Here is a 26,349-nt window from a genome sequence, read left to right on the forward strand (position 1 = left end):
TACAGATTGATCCAAATCTACCTATCTGTCCAAACGATTTATTATTTTAAACCTGTTGCTTTTAGTTAACCCTTGTAAGTTCTGTGTTCATTGCTGCAAGGGAGTAAAAGCCAGTGTGTAAGTCCTTAGGGAAAAGGTGCACTGCCCACTGCTGAAGGCTGAGAGTAGCTCTTGTGATGTCCATCATACCCACTGCCATATTGCTTTTACTTTCACTGATCTGCTTTGCCTCCTTCTCTCCCAGGAGGCCCTGGTCTGCACGACCCCTGTGAACGGGAGCCAACAGATGCCTTGTCCTACATGACAGTTCAGCAAAAAGAAGCCATTACACACAGTGCTCAGGTAGAAAACTCGTGCTTCTGAGGAGCTGGAGATTTCAACAGTGAATAGTGCTCTGATGTAACTTCTCTTTCTACTGTCACCTTGTAGCATGCACTCAGATTATCAGCCTTTGGTCAGATCTATAAGGTTTTGGAAATGGATCCCCTCCCATCAAATAAGTCATTTCAGAAATATTCGTGGTCAGTGGCTGACAAAGAAGGTAGGTATTGTTTGCTCAAAAAAACACTAATTGGGCAGTAAACTAATTGGGCAGGGGTTAATTTAAAATGGGTAAAATGTTTAAGTTATGCTAGGGCTTTTCTTTGTGTTAAATGTGGGTTTTTTATAAATAATACTTCACTCTTAGGAGAAAATCGGGAAGTTCTGTCCTTTTAAAAGGACTGAGAGGAGCAGCAATACAGCCAGAGTGAAGCTGATGATTTTCTTTAAGCACAAAGTCAGTTGGGGTCTGAAGAGTAAAACTAATGTTTATGATTCCTATGCTGGGGAAGGAGAGACTTTAAACTGGTCAAAAAGCCTATAATGAGTGTCCAGAAAGAGAATTATTCAAGTTTTTCCTAGAAAACAATTCACATCGAATAAGAACAAATTTCCATGTACATTTTTTGTAAAACCAGTACTGTCACAGCCCTTGACTTATACCAGATGTAAAAAATACCACTGCAGAATTACACTGCTTATGTCAGATCTGACATTGGAAACAGATTTTTCATGGCATGGTGCAGTGAGTTGTAAGCTAACAGTGGCTTACGTGGAGCAATAAGAAAGCTTTGACTCATGGTTGAGTTCTTTTCATTATAAACATTAAGGAACAGTATGAGACTAATCAGACTCCTGCTATGGAATTTTGTTTTTCTAATAGCATATCCATATTACAAGGAAATTTATACCCTAGGTACAGGCTCATCTGCTCTTAAGAGACCATTTGAAGATAGTGTTGGGGATGAGAAAGATCCGAATAAAAAAATGAAGCGTAATCTGAGGAAAAGTAAGTGCAATATTTCTTTGATCTGATTTTGAGGATCTATTGTACAGGGGAAGCTGGTTTAAAAGCTGCTCTGTGTTGGTGTGGAATAGCATGGGAAAAAGTCTTTGGAACAAAGAATGTTCTCCCTATGACCCCACATTCAGAACCTTGTGCACTTGAATTTCCCCTGACATGTTTTGCTAACTGAATGATTTGCATTTTTAAATGGGATTACCCATCAAGTCAGAGTAAAATTTATGCTGCCCAAGTAGCTGTAATATTTTATTGATAATGTCCCACACTGTGGGGTTTATCAAAACACTGCAGTGACTTTACTGTGTGAAGGTCTGCTCGATTTTCATTCTTCCCCTTCTTGAGGTAACCATTGGTTTCTTGAGATGTCTCACAAGAAAAATAAAATGCTTTATCTGCAAAACATTGACATTGCATTTGTGCACAGACCAGGAGTCTCTCAGCACTCAGTCAGTCCTGGCAGCTATTTGCATCGTGCTAATTTGGTGCCAGTTCTGGATCTGGTTCCTCACTACCTATGGAACTTGTTACTCCTTTTATAGCAGCCAGGAGTAATATAGCTAGCTGCACAAGAATTGTGTTAAAGACTGTGTTAATCAAAATGGGTTATTACAGTTATTACCTAAAAGCAGAATGGTTTATTACAGGCTTAACAACAGCCTTTAGCTATCTGCAGTCTCTGAGAGGCTGTGAGGGGTTTGTTTTGCCCCGTTGTACAGACAGAAAGCACTGAAATGCAAACTGTTTCATTTTTCTGTTCATCTTTTGTTTTCTCTTTTTTTTTTTTTTTTTTTCTTTCTCCACTCCCCTTTCTACTATCTTGTACTAGTACTAGACAGTAAAGCAATAGATCTCATGAATGCTCTGATGAGGCTGAACCAAATCAGGCCAGGGCTTCAGTATAAGCTGCTGTCACAGTCTGGTCCAGTCCATGCCCCAGTCTTCACAATGTCTGTAGATGTTGATGGTACGACGTATGAAGCATCAGGACCTTCTAAGAAAACAGCCAAGCTCCATGTGGCAGTGAAGGTAAGGCAGCCTGGAGTAATCTGCTAACCCCAGATCAGAGCAGAGAGTATGAAATAACATTAGAACTAGTAATACAGAACCTCAAAATAAATTAAAAAAAATCAGATGAAACTGAGCTACTAGGTATGTACCTAAATACAGCTGGGCAGGGCTGACAGAGCACCACTGGTTTTATTCTAACAGATGAAAGGGACACTGTGGAAATGTGGAGGAAGAAGTTGCTGGGGCTCTGCAGGTTGGCTCATGTGACAGAGGACTGAATGTGGTGCTTAAGTTCTGGACTGGAGGGGTTCAGTTGTGTTTTGCTCTGCTCCTTCCTCCTCTTGGTTTGAGAACAGCATGTTGGTGGCTCCTTCTTTCTCCCCTTCCTTCTTTGTGCCCATTCCTGGGTTGAGAGCTCCTGGAAACATGGAGTTGGTTTGTGTCCTCAGTGTCTGAAGAGTACCTTTGTGCACCATGGTAAGGAGTGCTCATGAATGAGGGGTCTCCAGGCAAGTTTTTGGTAAGGGACCAGTGTTGTTCAGGGACCAATCAACCTGCTGTTGCATCTTGTAGGTACTCTACATGAGAGCTTAGGTCTGTACAGCAGTGAGAGGCTGAAAGGCACTCTGTGAATATCCTTGTTGTACTGGATGAGGACACTTCAGACTGCTGAGGCAGATCGATCCTGCTGGGTTTCTGGGAAGAAATGAAAGTTTCCTACAGACAATTAATGTGAAAGAGAACCTCTTTTAACAGAACTGCACTCATGATAGGATCAAGCCTATCTGTCATTTTGTGCTTCATTTTGTTTTGAACAAGAGTTTCCCTTTTAGAAGCTTCATCTGGCAGCTTTCTGCTTTCCTTTGATTTCAGTTTTGAAAATCCCATTGTCCTGTGTGCTTTCAAGTTCAAAGTGTCCAGAAGTATTTGAGGGAATGTGTTGTTCCTCCAGGAAAAGTAGCTCTCTGCATGTGTGTCCTTCCAGACCTTCTGCCTCATTCTTTTATTTTGCCTCCCTCCCTGCAGTTGCTTAAAAAAAACAACAACAAAAAAAAACCACCAAAAAACCAAAACAAAACAACCAAAGAAACTTGCTCTGAAAAGCTGTGACTTCTCTGGCCTTGAACTGCTCAGCATCAGCCAGAAATGTGCTGGTGCCTGCCCAGCTCTGTTTTCTCTAAATTTATACATATATAGATCCTGGGCTAAACTTCAAACTGTCCCTGATTCAAGCCAAAAGGAAATGGGTGTAGCAGAGAGCTGCTTTTTCTTTTTTTTTGTTTTTTTCCCTTGCAGATTAAGGCCCTGCTTTCCCAGACTTGTGAGAGGGAATAATGTGACCCTTTCACTTTCTAAAACTGATGTTTCTAAAATTCAAAAGCCCTGAAATGGCAGCCAAATGGATCATATTTATAAGGGAGCTGAGCCTGCAGCTACACCTGCAGTTCTTAGTTTGGTGTTGGAACACAGCAACTTTTAAAATGTGGTTCTTCAGACTAAATTTTCAGCCACTCTTCAGGTTCTTTCCAGGTTCTTTTGGGCCTGAGCTTTGTACCACTAGGTTAAGTAGCTGGTTAGAGAAGAGAGAAGATGGCCTTGCTAGTGGAGGATGCATTTCAAAGAATTGATGAGTAGTACCTTAATCAGTAAAATTTTATTTGCTGTTGTACTGCTACCTATTTTACAGTTCACTTCATGGGGTTTTGTTGTAGGTTTTACAAGCAATGGGGTACCCGACTGGTTTTGATGCAGATGTGGAATGTGTGAGTTCTGATGAAAAATCAGATACTGAAGGTAAAAATGAAACAGTGTCTTCAATCTCAAGCAATAATACTGGAAATTCCACAGCTGACACCTCCGCTACCCTAGAGGTGAGTATTGTATTAAAAAACTTGGTTTGGGGTTCTTTTTGTGTGTTGGTGATTTTTTTTCTTTCTTTTTCTTTTTTTTTTTTTTTGGCTCTGCAGCAAGCTCTCTGGGGTCTGTACTGATAACCCATTGTATATCTTTGCTTTCTTTTTTGTTATAAACCTTGGTTTTCTTTCAGGAGTATGGGGGCTTAGTGCTGTAAATAGAAGTAGTTGTTCTGTTCTTCAAGTATTTGTCAAGAAGTTAAAACAGGTATTTATTCAGCTGGAAGCCAATTAATCTCCAGACAGTGCATAATCACAAGCAATTCACATATGTATTCATTCCACTGAGACATTTCCAAGGAAAGAAAATGGGGCTATTTTATAGTCAACAATCTGACCTGCTGATTTGCCTTTAATATGCACATTTATTACATTTGATCATAAAAGTGGGCAAGATTTTAAGATGACGAAGATATTTCCCAAGCTGCTTGACTCTGGGTTGCCATTTTTACAGTTTTGAGGCACTTGGCTTTCAAAGGGCAGGTCCTGGTACTTGGCCTCCTGATATTTATCCCACAGAAGTTCCTTTTGAAAACTTTGGTTTGATCCCTCAATCATCTTTTCCTCCTGTAGTGATCAGTCATTTGTATCCATAGCTGAGTGACCATTAATGCAGGCTGCTTGGCCAGTGGGCTGGGCTCTCAGCTTTACCTTCCTTGCTGAAAGGTGTAACCCAGGATATGGGAGGTCTTCAGTCAGAGTTCAGCAGTGCCAGCACATAATTAGATGGAGCAGCAGAGATATGTGCAAGGTTGGGAAGGCTAATCTCTCCTTTCAGTGATAAAGCCTTTGATTTCAAGGAACTTGACGCTGTGGCCTTAGCTTCAGCTTGGGATGTGCTCAGTGCTGTAATTCCAAGTGCAGCTGGTGTAACATTCAGTGTTGTAGACATCAAACCAGGCCACCAAGACAGGAGCTCTCACCAACAGAAATTAAAGAGGGTGTGACTTCTGTTTTATAGTGTTGCTAGTCCCTGTGCTGCTATTTAGAGAAGAGCCTTTCCCTCTGCTGTTGCAGTGCTGCCTTCCAGACAGGTCTGTTCCTGGGAAGCCTGAGCTGCACGTGTTGGGAAGAAGCTCTTGCAGAGGCTTGAGGCAGTGATAGTCCTGGCATTCTCCAACTGGCACTGGAACCCACAATGCTGTAGATATTTGTCTGCCTTTTGAAGAGGGAAAGGTTCTAAAGCAACACCATCAATGTCTCTCTAGGTCAGAACTCAGGGTCCTATACTCACAGCAAGTGGCAAAAACCCAGTGATGGAGCTCAACGAAAAAAGAAGAGGTTTGAAGTACGAGCTCATCTCTGAGACAGGTGGAAGCCATGACAAGCGCTTTGTGATGGAGGTGAGTGAAGCTGAGGCACAGAGCTGGTGGGCAGCTTGCTTGAATTAATAGTGCTTCAGTCCCTGGAGCTGCTTGCTGCTACATTTGAGATTTTTTGCATTTTGCAATGCATATCTGTGGTGGCAATGTTTTCATGTTTTCCTCTTACTGCTGCTGCTGATTAGGCTTGGGAAAGGAAGGTCTTTTTATGCTTTAGGAAAATTTATTGGAATTAAAACTGGACTGTGAAAATCCCAAACTACTTCATGTCTTGACACAAGGAGGAGAAATTAAGATGTTGGTATGGAAGGCACTGAGAACGATGAGCCTCAAGTGATCATGGAGATGGTTTAGTGGTGGATTTGGCAGTATACTACAATAACAGTTGGACAAGGATCTTAAAGGTCTTTTCCAACCAAAACTGATTCTGTGATTCCTAAAATCACCCTAAAATTCCATAGCAGTATAGATGCTCAAGCATACTGGATAAATTCAGTATCAGAGAGATATGCTGGTCCTTTCTCTGCTGCTCTTGTAGTTTCCAGATTCCTCATGTCTGCAATAAAGTGCTTCACAGGATTACTTGGGTATTCTTTACTAGCTTCATAATCAAGAAGCAATGGAAATTTGTCAGAGAAAACACTGAGGATTTCTTTTAATACTTCAGTTCTTTATAGGTGGCACATCACTGACTGTGGGTACAGCATGGGACTCCTAAGGGTGAATCTTAGCCATAAAAATGTCTCCATTTTCAGGTAGAAGTAGATGGGCAGAAGTTCAGAGGCGCGGGCCCAAATAAGAAAGTAGCAAAAGCAAGTGCTGCGCTAGCAGCACTTGAAAAATTGTTTTCTGGGCCTAATGCAGCAAACAACAAGAAAAAGAAGATTCTTCCTCAGGTAAGAATTCTGATTTCCTTCTTGGACTGCTCTGTTCTCACAGCTTTGTGTTGGCTTATGATACAGAACTTCTACAGGAAGCAAGTGATTTCAGTCTCTTATTGTAAGCACAAATGTAAGGTTTCTATTTTTACTCTTCTGTAATAATTATTGTAGTATAACAATATAACCTGAAAGTTGAAATCATATTGAGGGAAATATAGTAGAAAAGGAGACAGAGAGCTGCTGATTAGCTGGAGAAGGTACAGCAAGCTCAGTGCCAAGGAAATGGCTTGGTTTCTGGCAATGCAGTTCTTTGGAGCAGTACTACTCCATGCTGTATTCCACCCTCTCCAAGACGGGCTCATCAAGCATGTTAAAGGTGATGATTTAATGCACATGGCTTTGTGTCTCCAGCAATGCTTTCCCTTTCTGATTGCCTGTTGTTTTTTTGTTGCTCTGGGCAGACTAAAGGTGTTGTCAATACAGCTGTTTCTGCAGCAGTCAGGGCTGTTCGAGGCAGAGGCCAAGGTGCTTTAACACGAGGGGCTTTTGTTGGGGCAGCTGCTGCTACAGGATACATAACACCAGGTAAGGCACAACACCTGTAGCTCATAGTTTCATTCTTGTCTGCTGGGGTGTTCTCTTCCACATATGTCAGTCACCTGTGCAAGTTATTTCTTCAGCCTTCATCATCTGAGACAAAGCATAAAGGAGAATTCATGGGGCTTTGAATAAATCAAAGAGATGGAAAACTGGCAGTACCTGTCCTTTATGAGTATACAACTGGAAGCTCAGCATGCACAGACCATACAGTTATGGATTTCCTGGCTTTATTATTTTATTACATGCCATCTTTATAGTTCACTGACATGGCACAAATCCCCACACTCTCTTCCTAGCTAGGAACCTCCTGGATCATGTGCCCTCTAGCATTAGGAGGGGCTTTCCCACAAAACCCTCATAGTGGTACTTCCAGAGCTGTGGACATGAACACAGCATCCATTAGTAGCTTCTCTTGGTGGCCAAAACCCAGAATTTCTCTTTCCTCTGGCTGATGCTAATCCATCAACCCTGCTGCATTGTTCTGATTAGCAGAAACATCTTCTGAAACCCTTCTGGGGAAGGGTTTTGTGTTGGTTTAATATGACAGGCACATAGAACAGAAGGTACTAAGATGTAAATGCAAGAAAGCTGTTAACAAAATGTTCACTTTCTCATTCCCCTTTCAAAGTGCATTGTTGTTTATAACTCAACATATCTGATGCTTGCAGGTGACATGCAAAGGCAAATGGGGTGTTGTTTTCACTTGGATTAAGAATTACAAATTTGTGAGAATGAAATTCTGGGGATTCCTTACTCAAAGCAAATCAAATAGCTTCAAAAAAATTAAAGTTACATTCCTCATGCTCAGGTTTTCAGATTACAGCATAAACTCTAATTAGACCCTTGAGCAGTTCACACATGGTAGCAGCACAGCCCTGTTCTTTGGTAGACTTGCTTCCTGGCATAGTCAACAGCATGTCATACTCATTGTTCCAGTATGTTGATGTAATTATAAATATTAAAAAACAGTAATTAATTTTTAATGGTTATTAACATTGTTTTTGGAACTGTCTTTCTGCCTGAGGAATCATTTATGAGACACTTTAACCTGCCAGGGGCATGCTTCCTGCCAGCATGGAATTACTCCAGAAAGAGGTTTAATTTCCCAGTTGCTGTAGTAGTTGAATTTATATTTGCTTTGGCATTCGAAGATTATTTCTCTTCATCCCCTGCTTTTCTCAGAAATCTCTTGCTTTTACTGATGGACAAAAGTGATCCCACCAGGGAAAAAAACTGTAAATCCTTCAAGAATCAGTGAGATGTAAGGAAAACTGGTGTTACCACTGTTGTTTTTTGTCTCACTCCACAGTCATGCTTAGGTTTGGGGGGAAAAAAGATCTGTTCTCTGTGTGTCTCTAGGTGTTCAGATGTCCTTTGTGAAACCTTTTTTCATCTGTTATAAATGGCAGAGAAAGCAGAATTCACAGGAGCTTTACTGGTGATGATGGTGGGATCTGCCAGAGGCATCTAGCACTCCCCTCTTTATGGTGGTGACTTAGAAGATGGGTGCTCTCTGCATTAGACTGTATTTGTATTTTAGGAAAAACATAAGCAAATGTCTGGATGATGCTAACTCCCTGCTCTGACTGTACAGACTTGAGAACTTCAGCTCAAATAAAATGTACTATGGCATTTAACTCTTTGATGCTGAGATATAAGAAAGTTGGTAGGTAGCATGTTCTTCAAGCTGCCAGGGAGAGGGATTTTAGTGGTTGTAGCAATATTTGGATGTATCAGTGTGTTTGGTTTTCCTATGGTCCTGCTTCATGTACCAGAAGGAGTGCATGACATGCAAACACAGTCTCTGGATGCTGCCGGAAATGAAACCCATCCCTTATCTGTTCATATTGCAGGCTATGGAGCACCATATGGGTACAGTACAGCTGCACCAGCTTACGGTATGTATAGCCCAATAATTATCAAATTAGAATTGATATACAAACTGTTGTGGCAGTCCAAATGTGGCAGTCCAAGGAGAAACTCAAAGAGATGAAAGCTCTTAAACCATGACAACAACAACACTTTTATGCCATAACCTTGTGGTTCTTTTTTGGTTGGAGTAGCTTTTTTGCCTATGCTTTGCCTGATCTGTGGAAGGACTGCTTGTTCTAATTGCCTGTTCCCTCTCATACTGAAACTGACCTCAAGTCTTCCTTTTTACAGCCAATCTGTGCTCCATTCAAAGACTACCGAAGGGCCTATTTCACTATCTCTGACCAATATTTATCTGACTGGCATTACATTACAGTAACACTGGCAAAATATTTGTCTCCAAGCCTTAGTGGCTCGTGGACAAAGCTTCCTCAATGCTGTCAACTCTGTCAGATCTCCAGTACAGTAAAATTCTCTGTGCATATACATGCCCCACACCCCCCACGGGCTAAACCACCACTGCTTGGGCAAGCAGAAGGGATTTTGTGTAGTTTAGAGGGTCAGCAATCAGATTTCAAGGAAGCCAGGACATGGTAATTCACCACAATGCTTTTTACCAAGAAACACAGTGAGACAAGGCTGGCAAAGCACTGGGTTCACCAAGATGGTAAAATGAACTAAGAATCAGAAAGCTATGATGGAAGGGTTTTTCTTAACTCAGCTTCTCCCTACCCACTGGCTTTTTTATGCTAGACTAACAATGCACACCTCTAACCGGCCCTTTTGGTTACTTTGAATGAGGTTTATGTGGCAATGGGAGCAAAGCAGTTTGGAGTCAGTGATATGTCCTGGCACACACAAAGTGAGCCCACCAGAACCAGTCCTCTGGTCCTCTCCTGTCCCAGGGACTGTGTGGAAGCGTGTGACTCGGGTGACATGCTGAGTACATTTCAAGACCTGCAGTTTTTCATGTGGGAAACAGCCTGCAATTTGTTATTTATTTTCTAGCTTTTGTAGCATTTTTATTACTTGTTTCTCTGAAATTTGCATAGCTTGGGCAATACCAACTCTCCTGACAGCATTATAAAAGTTAATAATATTTTTAAACATCTACTTCATTACTTTCTTTTAGAAGTATGAGCTATTAGCAGTGGAAGAATGCTGCTGCTTTACTGAAAATGTTTGCTTTGCTTGCCTAATACCAGCTAGTCCTGTTCCCCACTCTAGCAGGGGAAAGGCAAGGAGGATGGGCCCATGGGCTGCACTACACTGTGGAATTCTCCCTTGACAAACCTCTCCAGTCACAGAGCTCCTGTCCCATGGCCTGGCCAAGTGCTCTGGCAGAAGGACAGCTGACAGCATGGAGTGTACTCTGTGTGCTGGCTCTTCTGCTGCATTACACAAGCAACAGCTATATGTTTTCTCAAGGAGAAATGAAGTTCAGTTTAGAGCTTACTTCATGGCATGGATTTTTAAAAAATCCTTCTGGTTCTTTCCAAGCAATATTCACAGACTGTAGCTGGGATGAGTGGTATCTGTATGTGTGGATTTTTACAAGGAGGGGGACACAGTGACATAAGAGGAATCCTTCCTCTGAAAGAAAAGAATACAGTTGTTACCAACTCTCCTTGCAGCTTTAATTGCTTCTTCATTCATTACTTCTGTAGTGTTTTTTCTCATTATGCCTATTTTGGGAGCTGGATTTTAATCACTTTGCTGTGTCTATGTGACATATCACTGAGTTCAAAGCCTTGTGGAATTGAATGCCCCCATTTTTCACATAAAGAGTTTCTGGTTTTAATGTCTTATAATTGTGATGCAAAGTACTGGGATAATGCTTTTTGGCTGTAAGGTAAACATGTCTCTTTGCCTCTGTAAGCTGTTGCATGTTGGGAAACTTCACTTTGATCATCTGGTGCTCTGGAATACCTGCTGTTGCTGCTTTGTGATTTCTAAATGGATACTTAGGTTAAATACTAGAATTTAAATAGGCATGATTAAAAAACAAACAAACAAACATTTAATTGTGCAGAAGTTTGTGAGGCCACAAGAACTCATAATGATAATTAAATCAGGCAGCTATTATCTTTTCAGATTTGCCTTCAGTACAGGAGAGGAAATGCAGAATAATGAAGCAGATGCAGAATTTTCTGTAGGTGCTTGATTTTTGTCTGACCTACCCAGATCCTTATCAAAACTGCTGAACAATTTCCCCACGAGTTCTCTTTTATGCACAGCAGTGCCTGTATAGAGTATCTGCAGTTGTAACTGGTCTGTGAAATTAACTCAGAATGTAGAAGAAGACAGTAGAGATACATTATTATAAAGCTTATGAAGTAGAGCTTCAAGTCCTAACGCACACTCTGCTTTTGAGAATATTGCTTACTTTAATTATACCAAACACCAAGACAAAAATAACAGCAAATCTTAAGCTAACCATCTGCTTAAAATAGTGAGAAGTGTTGAAGTGTTTATGGGACTCTGCACCCTAAAATCACATTGACTGATCTGGAAAAGGTTAATGAGAACAGTACTGTAAGCTCTTATCTGACTTTCTTGGATCACTGAACTTATTTGGAGTCCTCTCCCTTTCTTCTCTCTGTAGGTTTACCCAAGAGAATGGTTCTGTTACCAGTTATGAAATTCCCAACTTATCCTGTTCCCCACTACTCATTCTTTTAGCAAATGGCAGAAGCTAATTCCAATTGATTGAACAACAGTACAGTACAGAATGTTAGAAGAAAAAAAGCCTTTTTATCCTGTTTTCTTTGAACACATACTTGAGCAAAGTCATTTGTAAAGAAACATCTTTTTCCTACTTTTTGATTTTAACAAAATGCAAATTTAGTTCTCTAAAACTTGAAAACAATGTTCTGTGAAATGTTACCTCATTTTCAAATAACTTATACCAGCCTTCTGTTATAGGGAAGAACTAGAAGCTTAAATCTTACGTTTTAAATGAAGTATCCGATTATGTAAAATTAAATTTGTGAAGGATGTATAGAATATAAAACACTGATCACAAATAAACTGTTTTGTTGTAACACAAGAGTACTGCCTGTTTCCTAATGCAGTCACACAGATTCAGTAATTGACCTGTACTTGTTGTAGGGTTATTAAATGCAGGGCATAGTTCTTTAAAAAGTAAGAAATAAAAAACCCCAACCCACACAGTAGAAATTTTACAGTTAACATTTAACTTTGTAAATATTATGGTGTGTAACAAACTTAGTAAAATATGGGTTAAAATATTGTTTTATCTTATTTTTTATAGTGGAACAACAGTACCTGAGTTTCCTTATAATCTCTCAGATCAGCATACTGTAACTGTGATTTTAGACACAGTTAATTGTCCAAGAAAGCTGTTCACTTGTACACAAAATACTGAAAAACAAGCAAAACAAAAGGAATTAATCTTAGGCTGTCTCTCTGTGTTAGGTTACATTCTGTGAAACAAGTATTAAACAAAGGAAGTTCCCACAGAAGGACTCTTGTTCTGTAGCTATAGGGATACACAGTGAAGTCTGTATTGCCCAGAGAAAGGACAACAATAGTGTTACAATCAGGTTCTTTAGAGCTAAAAAGCTGTTTGTTTTCCTTCCTTTTGTTTTTACAAAAAGAAAAAAAGAAAAAAAAATTGCACTTGTTCTTGTGGCCTTCTTCACTTTTAAGACTGTCTGCCCACCCTTGATTTTCCATCCACCATTTCTACAGAAAGCATTTTAGTTGTCAATCATATATTAAAACAAAGGGTTCTCCTTTTTCCCCCTTACATTTGTAAGAATCTAAAGCAGCAACAAGGTCCCCATGAAAACTTGCTATTTAATTGTCCCAGTTCTTGTTGAGTGCTGCTGTGAAAAGTGACACACTTCAGCCATAGGCCAGTACTTTAGAGTTGGTGCTCAAACTGAAAGAATCCTCTTTCCAATGAGCAGTGTGTGCTCCTGCCTGGGATTCCAGGACAGGCCCCAGTGCTGCGTTGCCTTCATGTCTTGTAGATTTCTGCACAAAACTGCTGTGGGCTCTAAGGAGGGATTCAAGTGGTCTTTATTAAGGTATCACCCCACAAAATAAGCAGCATTGTTGGCTGAACTTCTTTGCTCAGACCTCCCCCATAGCTTTTCAGTAGGTTTGCTTTAGTTGATGCTTTTTAAAGATTGTCTTTACATGCTCTGTTCTCCAACAGACTCTGCTGCTGAGGTGGGGGAGGTTTATATATGAAGAGGGTGTAAAAATGGTGCTTAAAGCAATGTAAAGTTCCTCCTCCCCCGTGCCCCCCATTCTAGGGAAAGCAATATTAGAAAAGCATAATCAGGGGTGGCTTATGTAACAAGCTGCTTTCCTTGGAATTAACTGCAGCTGTTATTCTTAAGCTAAGTATTTGTGCTTAGGAATGTGTTCAGAGCTGAAATGGTTTTTCTTCTGCCATACCTCTCGCTTTCGTTTGGTGTTGGTGGTACTTTAATAAAATCTGGCTCTAATGACAAGTAGTGGCGAGCCTGCTGTTATCATCCAGGAGTTAGTGTTGAGCTAAAGAGCAGGGTCTTGGGGATGCAGTCAAATTGAGTGGTGCTCATCAATCACTGATACATTTTGCTGGCCTATGGATGAAAGGAAGCCATCACGGAGCAGAAAAAGCATGGCTGATGAAAGCCCATTTTTGTTAATCAAATATTCATTAAAGGAATCTTTCCTCCACACACATTTTTTTTGCCCCCCTTCTCCTTTGGAGTTCCCCTGATTGGCAACTGTTGGTAGTTTCCTTTTTTTTTGTTTTTTAATCCCCAGCTTTGTAAATTTCAAACAAAACATTCTCTGAATCAATTCTATACTTTAAACATTTGTAAACTTCTTCTTATTTCAAAAATAAGGAGGGCGCTATGCTCTTTTCCAACATGATGGCAGTCATTTCAGATGATTTACAGAAGTCATTTTTTATTTTTTTGTCATTTGTTGGGAGTTACTAACCACATTGTAAATTTGCCCCCTTGCTGCATATTTTACATTTCTCTGCTTTACTGAAAATATGAATGAGCTGTCAGTTCTTTGTTTAGAAAGTGGTAACCTTGGAAGTGTTAGATGTTTCAATACCTTCAAAGAATCAAAAAGTGCCCGTTTTACAATGAAAATTCCACTTGCAGCTGAAAGAGCAGAGAAATTTAAATGGAGCTTTAGCTTCAGTCTCTGACATTAACATGAGGTTTTTGCTTCTCTGCTCTTTTCCCACTGTAGGTGGTTTTTTCATTGACAGTCCCTATTGCCAGCCTCTCAGCATCGCACCTTTTATTATTCACTTGGGCCCTCAAGATTTCTTCTCTGACTTCTAGAACCATCAGGTTGTGTGGCTCGAAATGGCATTTTGTACATGTCTTAAAAGCAAGAACAAACGTGGCTTGTTTTGAGGTTTCTCAACTTCAGACATAGAATTTGAGCTTTTTTTCCTTTTTTTTTTTTTTTTTTTTTTAAAGTGTTTTTCTCACTTCTTGAACTTTGTTCCATTTAACGAAAAGCAATACTTACTCCAAGCCACAGTCCTTTCTTTGGGTACATAGCAATAGATGTGTATATACTTCTGGTGGTTATTTCTTTACACTAGAAGGGAAAGACTGGTGTGTTGGGAGGGGGGGAAAGAAACACCAAAACAAGAAACAAAATTGAGCAGAGTGCCTGCTTTATGCAGTGAATCCTGTGTTTCCTTTCATTATTGAAGTACTTCAGAATTTTAATACTATGAATGTATTTGCATGTTTCCTATGAAAATTGCTACACAGACTTGCAATGGTCACTCATGAAGCAGTATTGCTTTGTGCCATTGTGCATGTCAGCAGACATGAAATGTAGCAAAAAGGCAGGAGAAAAAAAAAAATTTTTTTCCTAAATCTAACTAAATGATATATTCTCTCTCTCTCTCTCTGTCTCTTTCCCACATCATTAATGTGAGGCACAAAAAGGGTAGGCCTGAATTTGACTTTCAAATGGATTGCTTTTGTGTCTCAAAATCATCACCAAATGATGGCAGAGCAGAATTTGGTAAACATCCAATTAAAAAATCTTTGCTGCTCTAAATTTACTGAGGTTTTTTTTCCTCTTAAATATTTGTATGTTGATATTTTGAGATTGTGAATCAGCAATCAGCAATAACTGAAAGGTGAATGTTCTTTTTAATGGTATTGGAACATCTATATGTTGCAGCTTAAGACTTTTAAAGCAGTTTTCAGCAGGTTAATACCACTTTATTCTCATTCTCTCCGGACCTTCATAGCCATATGCACTTGTATAAAATAAGCAGAAATGTAGTGACTGTAAGCTGAGATCGTGATATAAAAGGTAAGAAATTTTATTTTCAGCTTAAAGAATATTTTTATTGCTTTTTTTCTAAAAATCTCATATACCTGTGACAATCTTGTATATGGCACGTTTTTATTATGTCTTGTTTAACTAAATGTTTAAAAAGGTAATACATGGGATTAAATTCCAACTTTGTATTTTTTAAGGCCAATTCAAATACACCAGTTCCAGTTAAAAAAAAAATTATTACTAAACACTTTAAGAAAATTGTTTGGTTTTATCAACAGACTGTTTTCCTTCAAGTAATTTTTCTTGTGTAGCATAAAAAGCTGTACTGATACTGCTCTGTGTCAGGCACTGTGTTCCTTGCATTCCTTGGGCAGGTACCAAAGCCACGGCCAGGGTCTGCCTGCACTGAGAGCCAGACCATGGGTATAGGTACGTGGAATAAAAATGGGAAGTAGAATGTGTGATATTATCTAACTAGTACAGAGAGAAATTATTTCCCTAAACTATTAAAGCTAAGCTCCAAATGAAGAATAAAAGGCTTTGATGATATTACAGTTAAAATCTGCAGAGATCAAATTATATTAGGCCAAATTAATTCATGAAACAAGCCAGGTTTGCTTTCCTCTTGAGGATGCAGTGGGAGGAGAGGAAGGCAGGCAGTGATTTAACTGCATGAATAATTTGCTTAGCTGTGGTTTTCTAAAGCTAGAAATTAGGATACAGCCATCCATAAATCATTTTTTCAGTTCTAAAGCAAATGTTGTAACCAATATTTTACTTGGATTAATATGGTTTTAGATTATGACCTGTATGGTGCACATGATATGTGTAGTTTTAAAATACTAGAGGTTTTTTTAATTTGCCTTTCTATAACCTTGCATTATGCAAAGTTGCATAGTACAGTACTGCACAACTGCAGTACATGCAGTACTTGAAGTTGCTGGAAACAACTCTTTTTATATAAAAATGGTTAAAAAAAGGGGGGGGGAGGGGAGCTGGTGATGTATTATCATTTTAGGGTCTCAATACAGAGATGAAAGCATAAAAAACCTTTACTGATCACAGTTTATACTGATTTGAAACAGGAAAACACTCGGTATGGAATATGTAGTAGTGTGTCAGGCCCAAAGCTTGTTGTTTTGCATCAAAATATAACAGCAATACCAGACTATATTTCATTTCAATACTGAAAACACCAAATTCAGTAAATAACTGCGTGTGTAAGTTACCCACAAGTCAGGATATGTATGGACAGAATACATAGGCTCATCTAGAAAAATAGCTGCTAGATAGCTTTGCTACTACAGTTGGCAGAAAGCTGATCTTGCAAGTGGCCTATATATGTGCCCCTGGGGAAATGAGCTGAAGGAAGTGTAGCAGTGACTTGCCCATGAAAGCACATAACCATTTGATTACATTTGCAGGTACAATTGATGACCATCAGAATGTCCTTCCCATTCGGTGGTGCAGGGTTTCATCTGCTGTTATCTTCAAGGTGCAAACCTGGGGCTTGGTCTGAAGCTCACTTAAAATTCAGTTCACTCTTTCAGCCTGTCAGGCTAAGCAGTCCTGGAGCAGCAGGCTGCTCCCTTTCTTTCCAAAGACAGGAGTTTGTATGCATCAAGGTGCATTATAAAGACCTTGAGTATTCCTTTCCTAGGCTTTACTGATGTCATTCTCACAAGCACTGTTTAGTTCAAGAACTGATTAATAAAATGTCTTGCTGACTCCTATTTGATCTGTTTCCTTGTGGCCTGTACTTGGCAGCTTAATCCATGTGTATTGGTTTCCATCAGAACAGCTTTTACTGTGAATTTCCATTTCCCTTTCAACTCTTGCAATCCTAAGCATTCCTCCAGTCTTCTGTTTCTTTTAATTTTCTCTTTGTTGGATCTTCTGTAAAAGATACTAAATTTCTCTACTGCATTTTTGTTTGCAATGCAAGTACTCATAGCTGAAATTTGTGCCCTTGCCTTTCCTGCACCCCTTCTCAGTTCAACAGACACCATTTCCTGACATGCAGAATACTTGTCTCTTAAATTTGGGGGTTTGCAGCCACTTGGACCCAGTGGCAAGATCCTCAGATGCAAGATTGTCTAGAGCAACTGAATTGTCCAGCTGCTTTGTGCAGCTGCTAGTATTGTTGCCTAGTTTGTAGTACCTCTTCAGTGAAGCAGGAATGTTAGAGTTTGAATTTCTGGTTCATGGAAAAGAATTCTGAAAAAGTTCCTTCCAGTGAGTACATATAAAAATAGGATTCCAGGGAAAGTCTGTGCCTGTACACTACCCACCTTAACTCCAGTTTTAGCTAACCAGCTGATAGTGTGTATTTTTGGAGATGGTGTCTGGCACTTAAAGGGATTAAAAGAAGCCAGAGCTTTACAATAAAGAATGGGTCTGTTTAATGTGTTATCTGTATTGGAGGTGGATAGTATTACCATTGACTTTGGAAGAAAAACTGTCAGCTTCAGCAGTCTGCTCTGCTAACACTGAGGAAAGTGAGGCCATGTACAGAGTGGGGAGAAAATACAGACTGTTCCAATATACTCCTAACAGGATCTGTTTGCCTCTAGCTTCTCCTGCACCATCAGGCAGGTACTCGCTTTCCCTTTCTACCAGAAATTTCTGAGCACATGACTTCAGGAGACACCTGGTGTTACCATACATACGATACAAATTAGCTGGTAGCTCCTCTCCAAAAGTGCACAGCTCTGCAAGGAGGTGGCACCTCCATTTCACCAGCTCCAATGGTCACACAACTCGAGTTTCAAACAGCAATCTGTGCAGAGGGAAACCTTTAAGTACTTTGTACTGCCAACCATACCTCAGGATTTTCCTTCCTGATGGGTGAGTGGCAGCTGGAATGCTTGCCATTTTCCCAGACACAGAGCTGTGAATTTTGAGGATGTCAAGCATTTAATGAAGTATGACTTCAATCCTACTTTGCCAGCCATATGAGATTTTTCCAGGTATGTTCTATCTAGACAAGGTTTTAAGGCAACCAGATTGCTTTGCAGAGCTTGGCCAGCTGAAAGCATGGGACGTGATGCTTCCTGCCATCATGTCCTCTCTCTGCCAGTGCTTGCTGTCTTCTTTAACCAAAGCTTCAGGAGTTGGAACATGGTGACCTTATTCCTGGGCTTTGTGCCACTTGGATGGAGGAAGGCCAGCCTATACTCAAGAAGGGAATGTGTAACATGCAGCCACTATTGCCCAAGCAATTTCTGTTGGCCACAGTGCACAAATCCAACCCTCACAAAAACAATTTAGTGCCCGGGTAGCTGGTGCCTAATCTGTCTAATTTGCTGTCATGTAGCCAATGTGAGTTAATTAGATGATTCAGCAATTGTCATGGCTCCCTCAACATGCTGTAGACTTTGACTGCAGTTAAATACCTTTGCTTTTGTGAATTCTGTCATCCTTTCCTGCCTTTTCTGATCACCTATCATCCCAGTAAATAACTGATTCTCTCACATTTTGGAATTCTAACACAGAAGTTTTTCAGTTCTTAAAAACTGTTAATCAGCCTATGAAGAGCTTCAGAGAAACAAGCTCTCCTACACATATCTCAACTTATCTATGTGTCAGGAGACTATTTCTACTCATTTGCAAAGATCTTAGAAAACTACCCTGGCATCTCTGACCTCTGGAGACTAGTATTCTTCCTTTGAAAACACCTGCCTTCTGGAGGAAAAAAGATTTAAAGCATGTCTTACTCAGTAAAAGACTGTGCCCTTTAGCCATTGAAAGAATTTACTCAGGGAAAAGTGCACAAATCTAAAATTATTTGAAGCTTTTTGCTTTCATTGAGAGAATACATAGAGAGAATACAGATAAAGAAAATTTCCCAGTCCACAAGTTCCTCAAGTTCTGAAGAAGCAGCAAATGAAGAGAGTGACAGGAGGATTTTTCAAGTGGTCTATGAAAAAAAATTCCTGTCTGTTGGCTGTTCAACTATAGGACATCATCTCTTGGCACTTCTCAAACTGCATGATAGCAATAAATGTGAGCTCTAATTCTCTCCCAGCAGTGTCCTTGGAGAGCAAGCCTGGCAGTCCCTGTCTTTTCAGACACCAGTCCCCTGAAAGAAAACATCCCCTGCTTCATTTGTAATTCTGAATCTGTACTTCTGAGAGCCTAGAGGTGGGATTCCTGAACACCTCTCCACAACTGTGCAAGTGAAGAGTGAGTTGACAATATAACATTCCAGTCTTAAGACAAAATTGCAAGTTTCCCTCTTTGGCTTGGTAGGCTAGGATATGATCATTCAGTGTTGGAATGTCTTGCCACTAGCCAAACTCTCTGTAGAAAGTTGCCTGTTAATTAGTCAGGGGAAACATTATGTCCCAGCCTCAGATGAGCTCCAAGTCATAGAAGCAGCTTACAAGAACAACCACTATTTCCGGTGGCTCTGGGAAACAGCACAAGAACTCTGCTGCAGTGGATTCTTTTGGATACATGATGAGATATGTAAAGAAGCTGATAGTTGTTCTCAGTTGTGAGGCTGACTAAGATCTCTCTCTTCTCTGTCATCAAAAGAATGAAAATGATCTCTGCTGGACTCACTGAGGAGTTCTGTTAAGAACAGTTGGACTGGCTTTAAACCAGTAGCTCAGGATAGTTACTGACAGTAAAAAACAGTTAAGTTCAGGACACAAACCCTCTCGGGCTTCCTGCTGAATAGATCTATTGAAAAATGAGCTACTTTATTGACTTGTTTAAAGCAAAGGAAAGGGATATTGTAGTTCCATCTGCTATCTATAGCATATGAGACAGCTTGTCTGACAGCTCACTGGTTTCACTCTTCTGTTAGCACATCTCGTTTTCTGTGAACCTGATCCTTATTGTGACATGGAAATTCTGTTACAGTAATTTTGGAGCTTTTCACTGAAGAAACTCGGCACTGAAATCCTGTGCCTATGGACTGTGGCACCAGTTTTCACCTGTACATTAACCACCTAAGTTCATAGTTAAGTGTTTGACATTACTTCTCATCACAGAGCTGCTTTATTCTTTAAGCCCAGAATTCTCTCTACTCTTCTTTGTTTGCATCATCCAAGTCCACCCCTGTTTATGTCCAGGTCTCCCAGTGCTCCAGACATCTTCAGTTTACAGTTCTGCTCACAGAAATGGGATTGATTCCATTGTTTGTAAATGGAGTTTAAGGTAATTCAAAAGCATGGGCAGGGCACATATGCCTGTTCCTCTAGTCTGGGATTTTTTAGGAGAAAGGGTGCTTTTTCTGCTAGGCCTGTCTGATGCTGTGTAGGCAATGCAATGCCTCACTGAGAGGAGCTGTGTGAGTTTTGTAAGAGTAAAGTTTATCACAGTGGAAGATTTACATTCAGTAAAGTGGTTGGTTGTCCTTCAGTTCCTGTGGCTGCATGAGACATTCAGGCCACATGTTTACCTTGACATTCAAGAGGAGCTGAATGTCCAAAAATGGTATGTGAAGATGTGTAGTTGTGAGGCAAATTTCTTATTTTAGATAAGTTTTATCTTGTATTTGGTGCCTTAACTCTGTACAATCTAAGGTCATATATACTGTACCACAGGTAGTTTAATAATGTATTTTGAAAGAACCCATCAAGTCTAGTCTACAGAAACTCTTGCACAGACTGAAGCCTTCTCACTAGGAGTTTCTCTTACATGTTTAATTAATAATCCATTAAGAAACAAGAAATACAATAACCTGAAGAGCATATAAAAATTGTAACTACAGATTGAGACTGAATTTATCTGATTTCCAATTCCAATAATTAAAGGTACAGTCTCTTCTATGCTATGTAAGTAAACAACTTCAAAAATTTTTATAGGTAGAAGTGCATGTTTGTGAAAACCTCTGGACTGTTATCTCTACTGAAAAGGCATTAATTGAATGTAATTTGCTATCCTACACTCATGGGTACAAGGGAGTTGGATTGAGTAAGAGTTGCAATTAATTTTTAATTCCAAAATAGCATGTGGAACTTAAGCCTCATTCCTGCCTCTTACCTGGACCTAGAAGCTCCAGGTGCCTTATGCTGCTTTGCAGTTTGTGTGAACACACTTGCTGAATGCATCTGGTCCTGGTGGAATGGACTGAGGTGAGAGAGAGAGAGAAGAGAAAAAAAATGAAGCCAGAATGTTTTTCTCCAGTCTTAAAGGTTGAGCATCATAGATAGGAAGCTGGAGAGAAAGTTGCACTGCCTTTTCCAAGTCCATTAATACCATTTGTGGTAAAACCAGGAGGTTTACATCTACTGTGGTAAACCAGCAGCCTTAGTATATTATGTACAGGAGGAGATGGTATTGTTTTTTCAATAATTTATGAGAAATTAGATGAGTGGTTTAAGCTCTCCATATAGCAAGCTAAAAGCTGCTAGTGATGTTCTTATAGGAGGTGGGTTTTTGGTTTTTTTTCTGTTCCATAAACAAGTCCAGGATGGAAGGTTTTTCAGAGGAGAAAAGGGAAGAGGAGAAATCCAGTAAACAAACTTTTTGTTTATCTTCTGATGCAGCCATATCAAAAACAGGGAGACTGTTCCAGGCAGGGCATATAGCCTGCAACTGAAACTTGGGAGGGAAAGGAGTAACTGTAATTTCCACTAAAAGAATACTAGTGGCTTAGCTCTACAATGCCCACAGTGTTCTAAACAACTTGCTTTTACACAGAACAGCACAGCAACAAGGGAAAGGAGATACTGCTTCCAGAACTACATGTTGTAAGGTACATGTTCAGGTCACCAATACTGGTGCAACTAGTTATGACAAACTAGGTTCATCTTACCAGAAAAACATACTTTGACATTCTATCCACTTCTATTTTTTTAAGCTAGAGGGGAGTTAATTATAGCACTCATCTGTTTCAGAGGGAGTAGAGCAGAAGGTAAGTTTCAACTTCATATTTTGAAGCTGCTATGAGTAAGTTGATTAACAGTGTTCCATGGAAACAACCTGATTTACTTATTTATTTTCTTTGTGCTCGTTTCCATGTTCTTAGAAAAGCACAAGCTTGTGTAAGCGTAATCAATACAAAGTTACTCAGGGTACTGTGTCATCTCAGCAGTGGACACTGCATCAAGTCGACTGGCACATATAAATCAAGCTTAATTAAGAGGAACAGAACATCTTGGCACATTTTGCTTTACTACTGGCACTGTTACAATGTAATGATCTATGCATACAGAAATGTGTGTATTGCTGCACTCCCAATAGAACCTGTAGTTCTGTAAGGGCATCCTGTAAACTAACAAAGTACAAAGGGTAGGAGAGAGTCTTCTTCTTTCATTATTTCCACAAAGAACTGTTTATAAACAGATGGAAAGTGATACTGCTCAAAACGGAATGATGGTGGGCTGAAAAACTGCACTGAGAGCAGTACAGCTTTTGAGAAGTTAGTGATTATATGAATTTAAAAATCTAATTTGCTGTACAGATTATTTCCTGTGTTTTCACACTAGTATCAGTGCTTCCCTGTTCAAACTAACCGGATAAAGACAAAGTGTAGTTTTCTAATAACACCAATTACATGAAAATATATTTATACTGGAAGAAAATGGGAGGCTGTACTGCAGAGAGCATATTCAACTACAGAGCCGTTCTCTGGGCAATGCTGCATAATTCAAGAGTCAGTAAATATGCCTTCAGGGACAACATGACACAGAACAGATGTTTAAGACAAAAACAAACAAAAAAACCCTAAACAAACAATAAAACAACAAACCCACAGAAAAAACCCTCACAGCTTTGTCCATTCATACATTATTTTCTTCCCCGAAAAAGGACAAGTACATTCATAGGCGCTTAGTGAGTTACACGTCAGACATCACAAAGGTCCTTAAGGACAAAGGTTTTAAAGCTAGTCTCCTTTTGGACAGAAAAGGAAGTTGACTTTGTCTTCCAGTTCCAAAGTGCAGTGTCTTATTTCTTATCCTAACCCTAATTCAGTATTTATTGATCAAACTGACTAAGCTTTTTAGGTTGACAAGCTCTCTACAAAGCAATTCTATTCTCAAGCCTCTTCAGGGGCCAGCAACTGGTGCTTAACTACTACTTCCACTCCAGAACGTCACCCGTCCTCCAGCTGTCCCAGAGCCATTCTGGGACACTTGCACTTCTAAGAGAGGAACACTGCTGTGGGGGACTGTGAAAAACACTGAAATACTACAGCAGAGCAAGTCCCAGTGGGCTCTGTGCTTTTTAAAGTCTTGTCCAGTTCTGAGGGACAAAGTTGAGCATGAAACCTGTACTGCCAAACGTACCAGCCCTTTAATGAGGACATCTCTGGGAAGCAGTCTCAGAAGTGGAGGCTTGGAGGAAAGGCTGGTGTTTTCCAAGTTCAACTCATAAGCTTTATGGTTGAGTTTCCACCCACCAAAAATCATCATCAGTCAAATCAATTAAAACAACTGGTTCAGGTTTGGGATAAAACATTCCCCTTGTATAACCCAAACTACTATCCACCTGAAGAACTCTTAAGTAAAGAGTACTCAGGAGGCCTGCTAAGAGCCTGCACACAGAAGGCAGACAGGAAATCTGGCAGTGCAGTGTAATGGGACTTGTTTTGATGACAATTACTTCTCCAAGGCAAGGTAAAGACTAAGGGAAGTGCTTTGGGGCAGCGTTTCATGCTCAGCAAGTTTGCAGCGGGAAGAAATGCAATTCTATAAATCACTTGTACTGTATTTTGTTCTAGACTTGAATGAATTTCACTTTTCCTTTGTGGGTCAGCATAGTAAACATTAAAGAAAAGGTCTATTTTTCTAAATCTCTTTCACCAATAGAGGTCTGACCTGCAGCCAACAGATGGATTTATTTATCCACAGAGGACAGAGTGTTTATTTTTACACTAAGAATGGATATGGCAATGGAATAAAAAGCAGTATGACCTTTGAACTATCTAAACCTTAAATACCAAGAACAAATTCCACAAATTCGTAATATGGTGGACATTTCCATCTTTCTTCCCAATAAATCTGTCTTTCAAAAGAAGTTACCCAGAATTAAACTTTCAAATGAAATACAAGATTGATCCTTGTGGGCTAATTACAGACTACTTTCAAAATATTTAAGATTTCTCTGGTTTTGTCATCTGCAGAGAACAATGATGATCAAACTATCCCTGACTACCCTGTAAATAAAAAAATTTAAAATAATTTGGTAACAAGTGTAGCTATTTATAGCATTAAAAATATAATCTGAACATTCAAATTGTCTTAATTTGGTAGCAGCTGAGTGCGAAGAAATATAACTGCACAGTGAATTTTAAATTGAGCTGTATCTACTCACAAGCCAAAAAGAGCCTGCAAATGTAAAATAAATGGAATGCCCTTGTACATTCAGTTGCTTCCTCACGTGATGCTGTACCCTGTACACTTGGCTTCATTTGGCTTCTGTGTTGTGGTCTGTACACCAACCACTGTTACTAACTGTACACAACACTTAGCTCTGCACTGTAATTCTGATTCATTTGCCACTGATTGTAACCCAGTGCTACAGACTTCTCTGTATATAAAACCGTAATCATGTTCCATTTGCTTCCAAGAGCATACAATAAAGGCGTATCTGTAAAGAGGAATCGTGGCCTCATGACTGGTTTGGGGTTTATTTACAGTGAAGAAACTGGCTTCAAGGACTGGTGAAACCTGGGAAGCTAAACCATGGAAATATGTTCTACCTGAAATTAGGTAATAGGCTGAGCACAAAGGGGAGGCAGGCTTCCTACAGCTGCAGTTTTATCAGAGATGACTGTTAGAAAAGTTGTGACTTTGTAAAGCACATTTATGCTGTAACAAGCAGAATGCATTCCTTCACAAAGGTGGCAGACATCAGAGTATACAGGAATAATTCGTGCATGAGCACCAAAATTGTGCAAGGGCTGCTGCACGCCAGTACCACTGGGGGTTAGCCAATGGAAGCAGTAACAGAAAAGCTCAGAAAAGCCTGTGAGTAGACTAGCCAGGAAGGCAGGTTTTACTTTAGAAACAAAACATGGCATTTCCTAATATTTAGCTAAGAATTAAAAACAGATGTCTATTTTTGAAAAGATAAATTATAGATACAAAGTTTCTTCTGCAAGTTTTCTTGTTCTCTCCTGCCCCTCTGATTTTACTGTTTTCCCTAAACATTAAATTCTTGTGGTGCCAGGCGTGTCCTATGAGGACTGAGGCAAATCCAAGCTATTTCCTTGATCCAGAGCCATTGAGGGCAGGAGTCAAGGATACCGTGAGAATTGTGTTACTGTTCTTGGCTTGAGGCTGCAACTCATGGTAAGATTTACTGGAATATACAAGTATGTCCAGCTGCCTAGAGTTACAGAACAGTTTTTCTCTAGAAGGGAAGATAAGAGTTCACTTCAGCATATTCTCTTACCTTTTTGTAGAAGTCTTTTTTCTGGTCATCTGTTCAGCACTTCCAGTCTATGTGCAGAGGTCATTAATCGAATTCAAAGGAGATCAGCCTTGAGGAAGGCTCAAAAACTGCTGTGAGCTGACCAAATATGAGATTGCTCTTAATAAAACAAGTATGGAAACCCACAGCTTAGCATATATGAGGACTGGAATAAGACTTGGTGTCAGACTTTTTTGCACTCACTAGAACAGTGTGCAGCCAGCCAAGTCTGCTCTTATGCAGCAAACAAATCAGTTATGCACTTAGAGAGGTTTCGAGGGACCACTGTACCAAACCAACTACACTATGTGTCACTTAAAATGTAGAGCTGCATGAAATATTTAGCAAGTAAGATCCATGAAGAACTGGCCATAATCAGTTAAGAAAACATCATCACTTGGCTGAAGCTGAAGTGTTCTACCCTGTCTGTCAGCATAATACCCTACCTATGTACGTGTCTAATGGTAGCTGGCTTATTAAGAGGTCATTCAGAAAGCTACCTTAGGATTATCATCTCAGAGGTGCTGAGAAGACTGGCAGCTCTTCAGCAGTAGCCTGGCAACTACTGGTCAGTGACAGCTAATGAAATAAGCTGGGCTCACTCCAGGAGCTGGCTGACATTCTGTGACCTCACAGGAATGAAACAGGGGGAGGTAAGAGAGTGAGTGGTGCATGGGAGGAGTAATACAACTCTGAGTCTAGACAGATAAAGGAGGTTGACATGTCTTCTTTCTTCACTG

General features: G+C 39.9%; 1 protein-coding gene across 3 annotated transcripts in view; it reads left to right on the plus strand.

The window, feature by feature from the left end:
• The window catches only part of STRBP (spermatid perinuclear RNA binding protein), a 46,717-nt gene extending 34,727 nt beyond the window's left edge, over positions 1-11,990 (plus strand). For 2 of the 3 annotated variants that reach the window (XM_030460970.1, XM_030460971.1), the window contains exons 9-18: positions 245-342; positions 430-541; positions 1,238-1,330; positions 2,172-2,371; positions 4,066-4,224; positions 5,475-5,609; positions 6,344-6,484; positions 6,931-7,054; positions 8,923-8,967; positions 11,547-11,990. In XM_030460970.1, the coding sequence (XP_030316830.1) occupies positions 245-342; positions 430-541; positions 1,238-1,330; positions 2,172-2,371; positions 4,066-4,224; positions 5,475-5,609; positions 6,344-6,484; positions 6,931-7,054; positions 8,923-8,967; positions 11,547-11,623 (1,184 nt within the window). In that variant the 3' untranslated portion in view covers positions 11,624-11,990. Of the gene's footprint in view, positions 1-244; positions 343-429; positions 542-1,237; positions 1,331-2,171; positions 2,372-4,065; positions 4,225-5,474; positions 5,610-6,343; positions 6,485-6,930; positions 7,055-8,922; positions 9,063-11,546 lie in introns of those variants that run through there. The other variant, XM_030460969.1, reaches the window with a different exon arrangement.
• Positions 11,991-26,349: the final 14,359 nt, after the last annotated feature.

The sequence above is a fragment of the Calypte anna genome, chromosome 17, assembly GCF_003957555.1.
Source record: "Calypte anna isolate BGI_N300 chromosome 17, bCalAnn1_v1.p, whole genome shotgun sequence".
Classification (NCBI taxonomy): domain Eukaryota; kingdom Metazoa; phylum Chordata; class Aves; order Apodiformes; family Trochilidae; genus Calypte; species Calypte anna.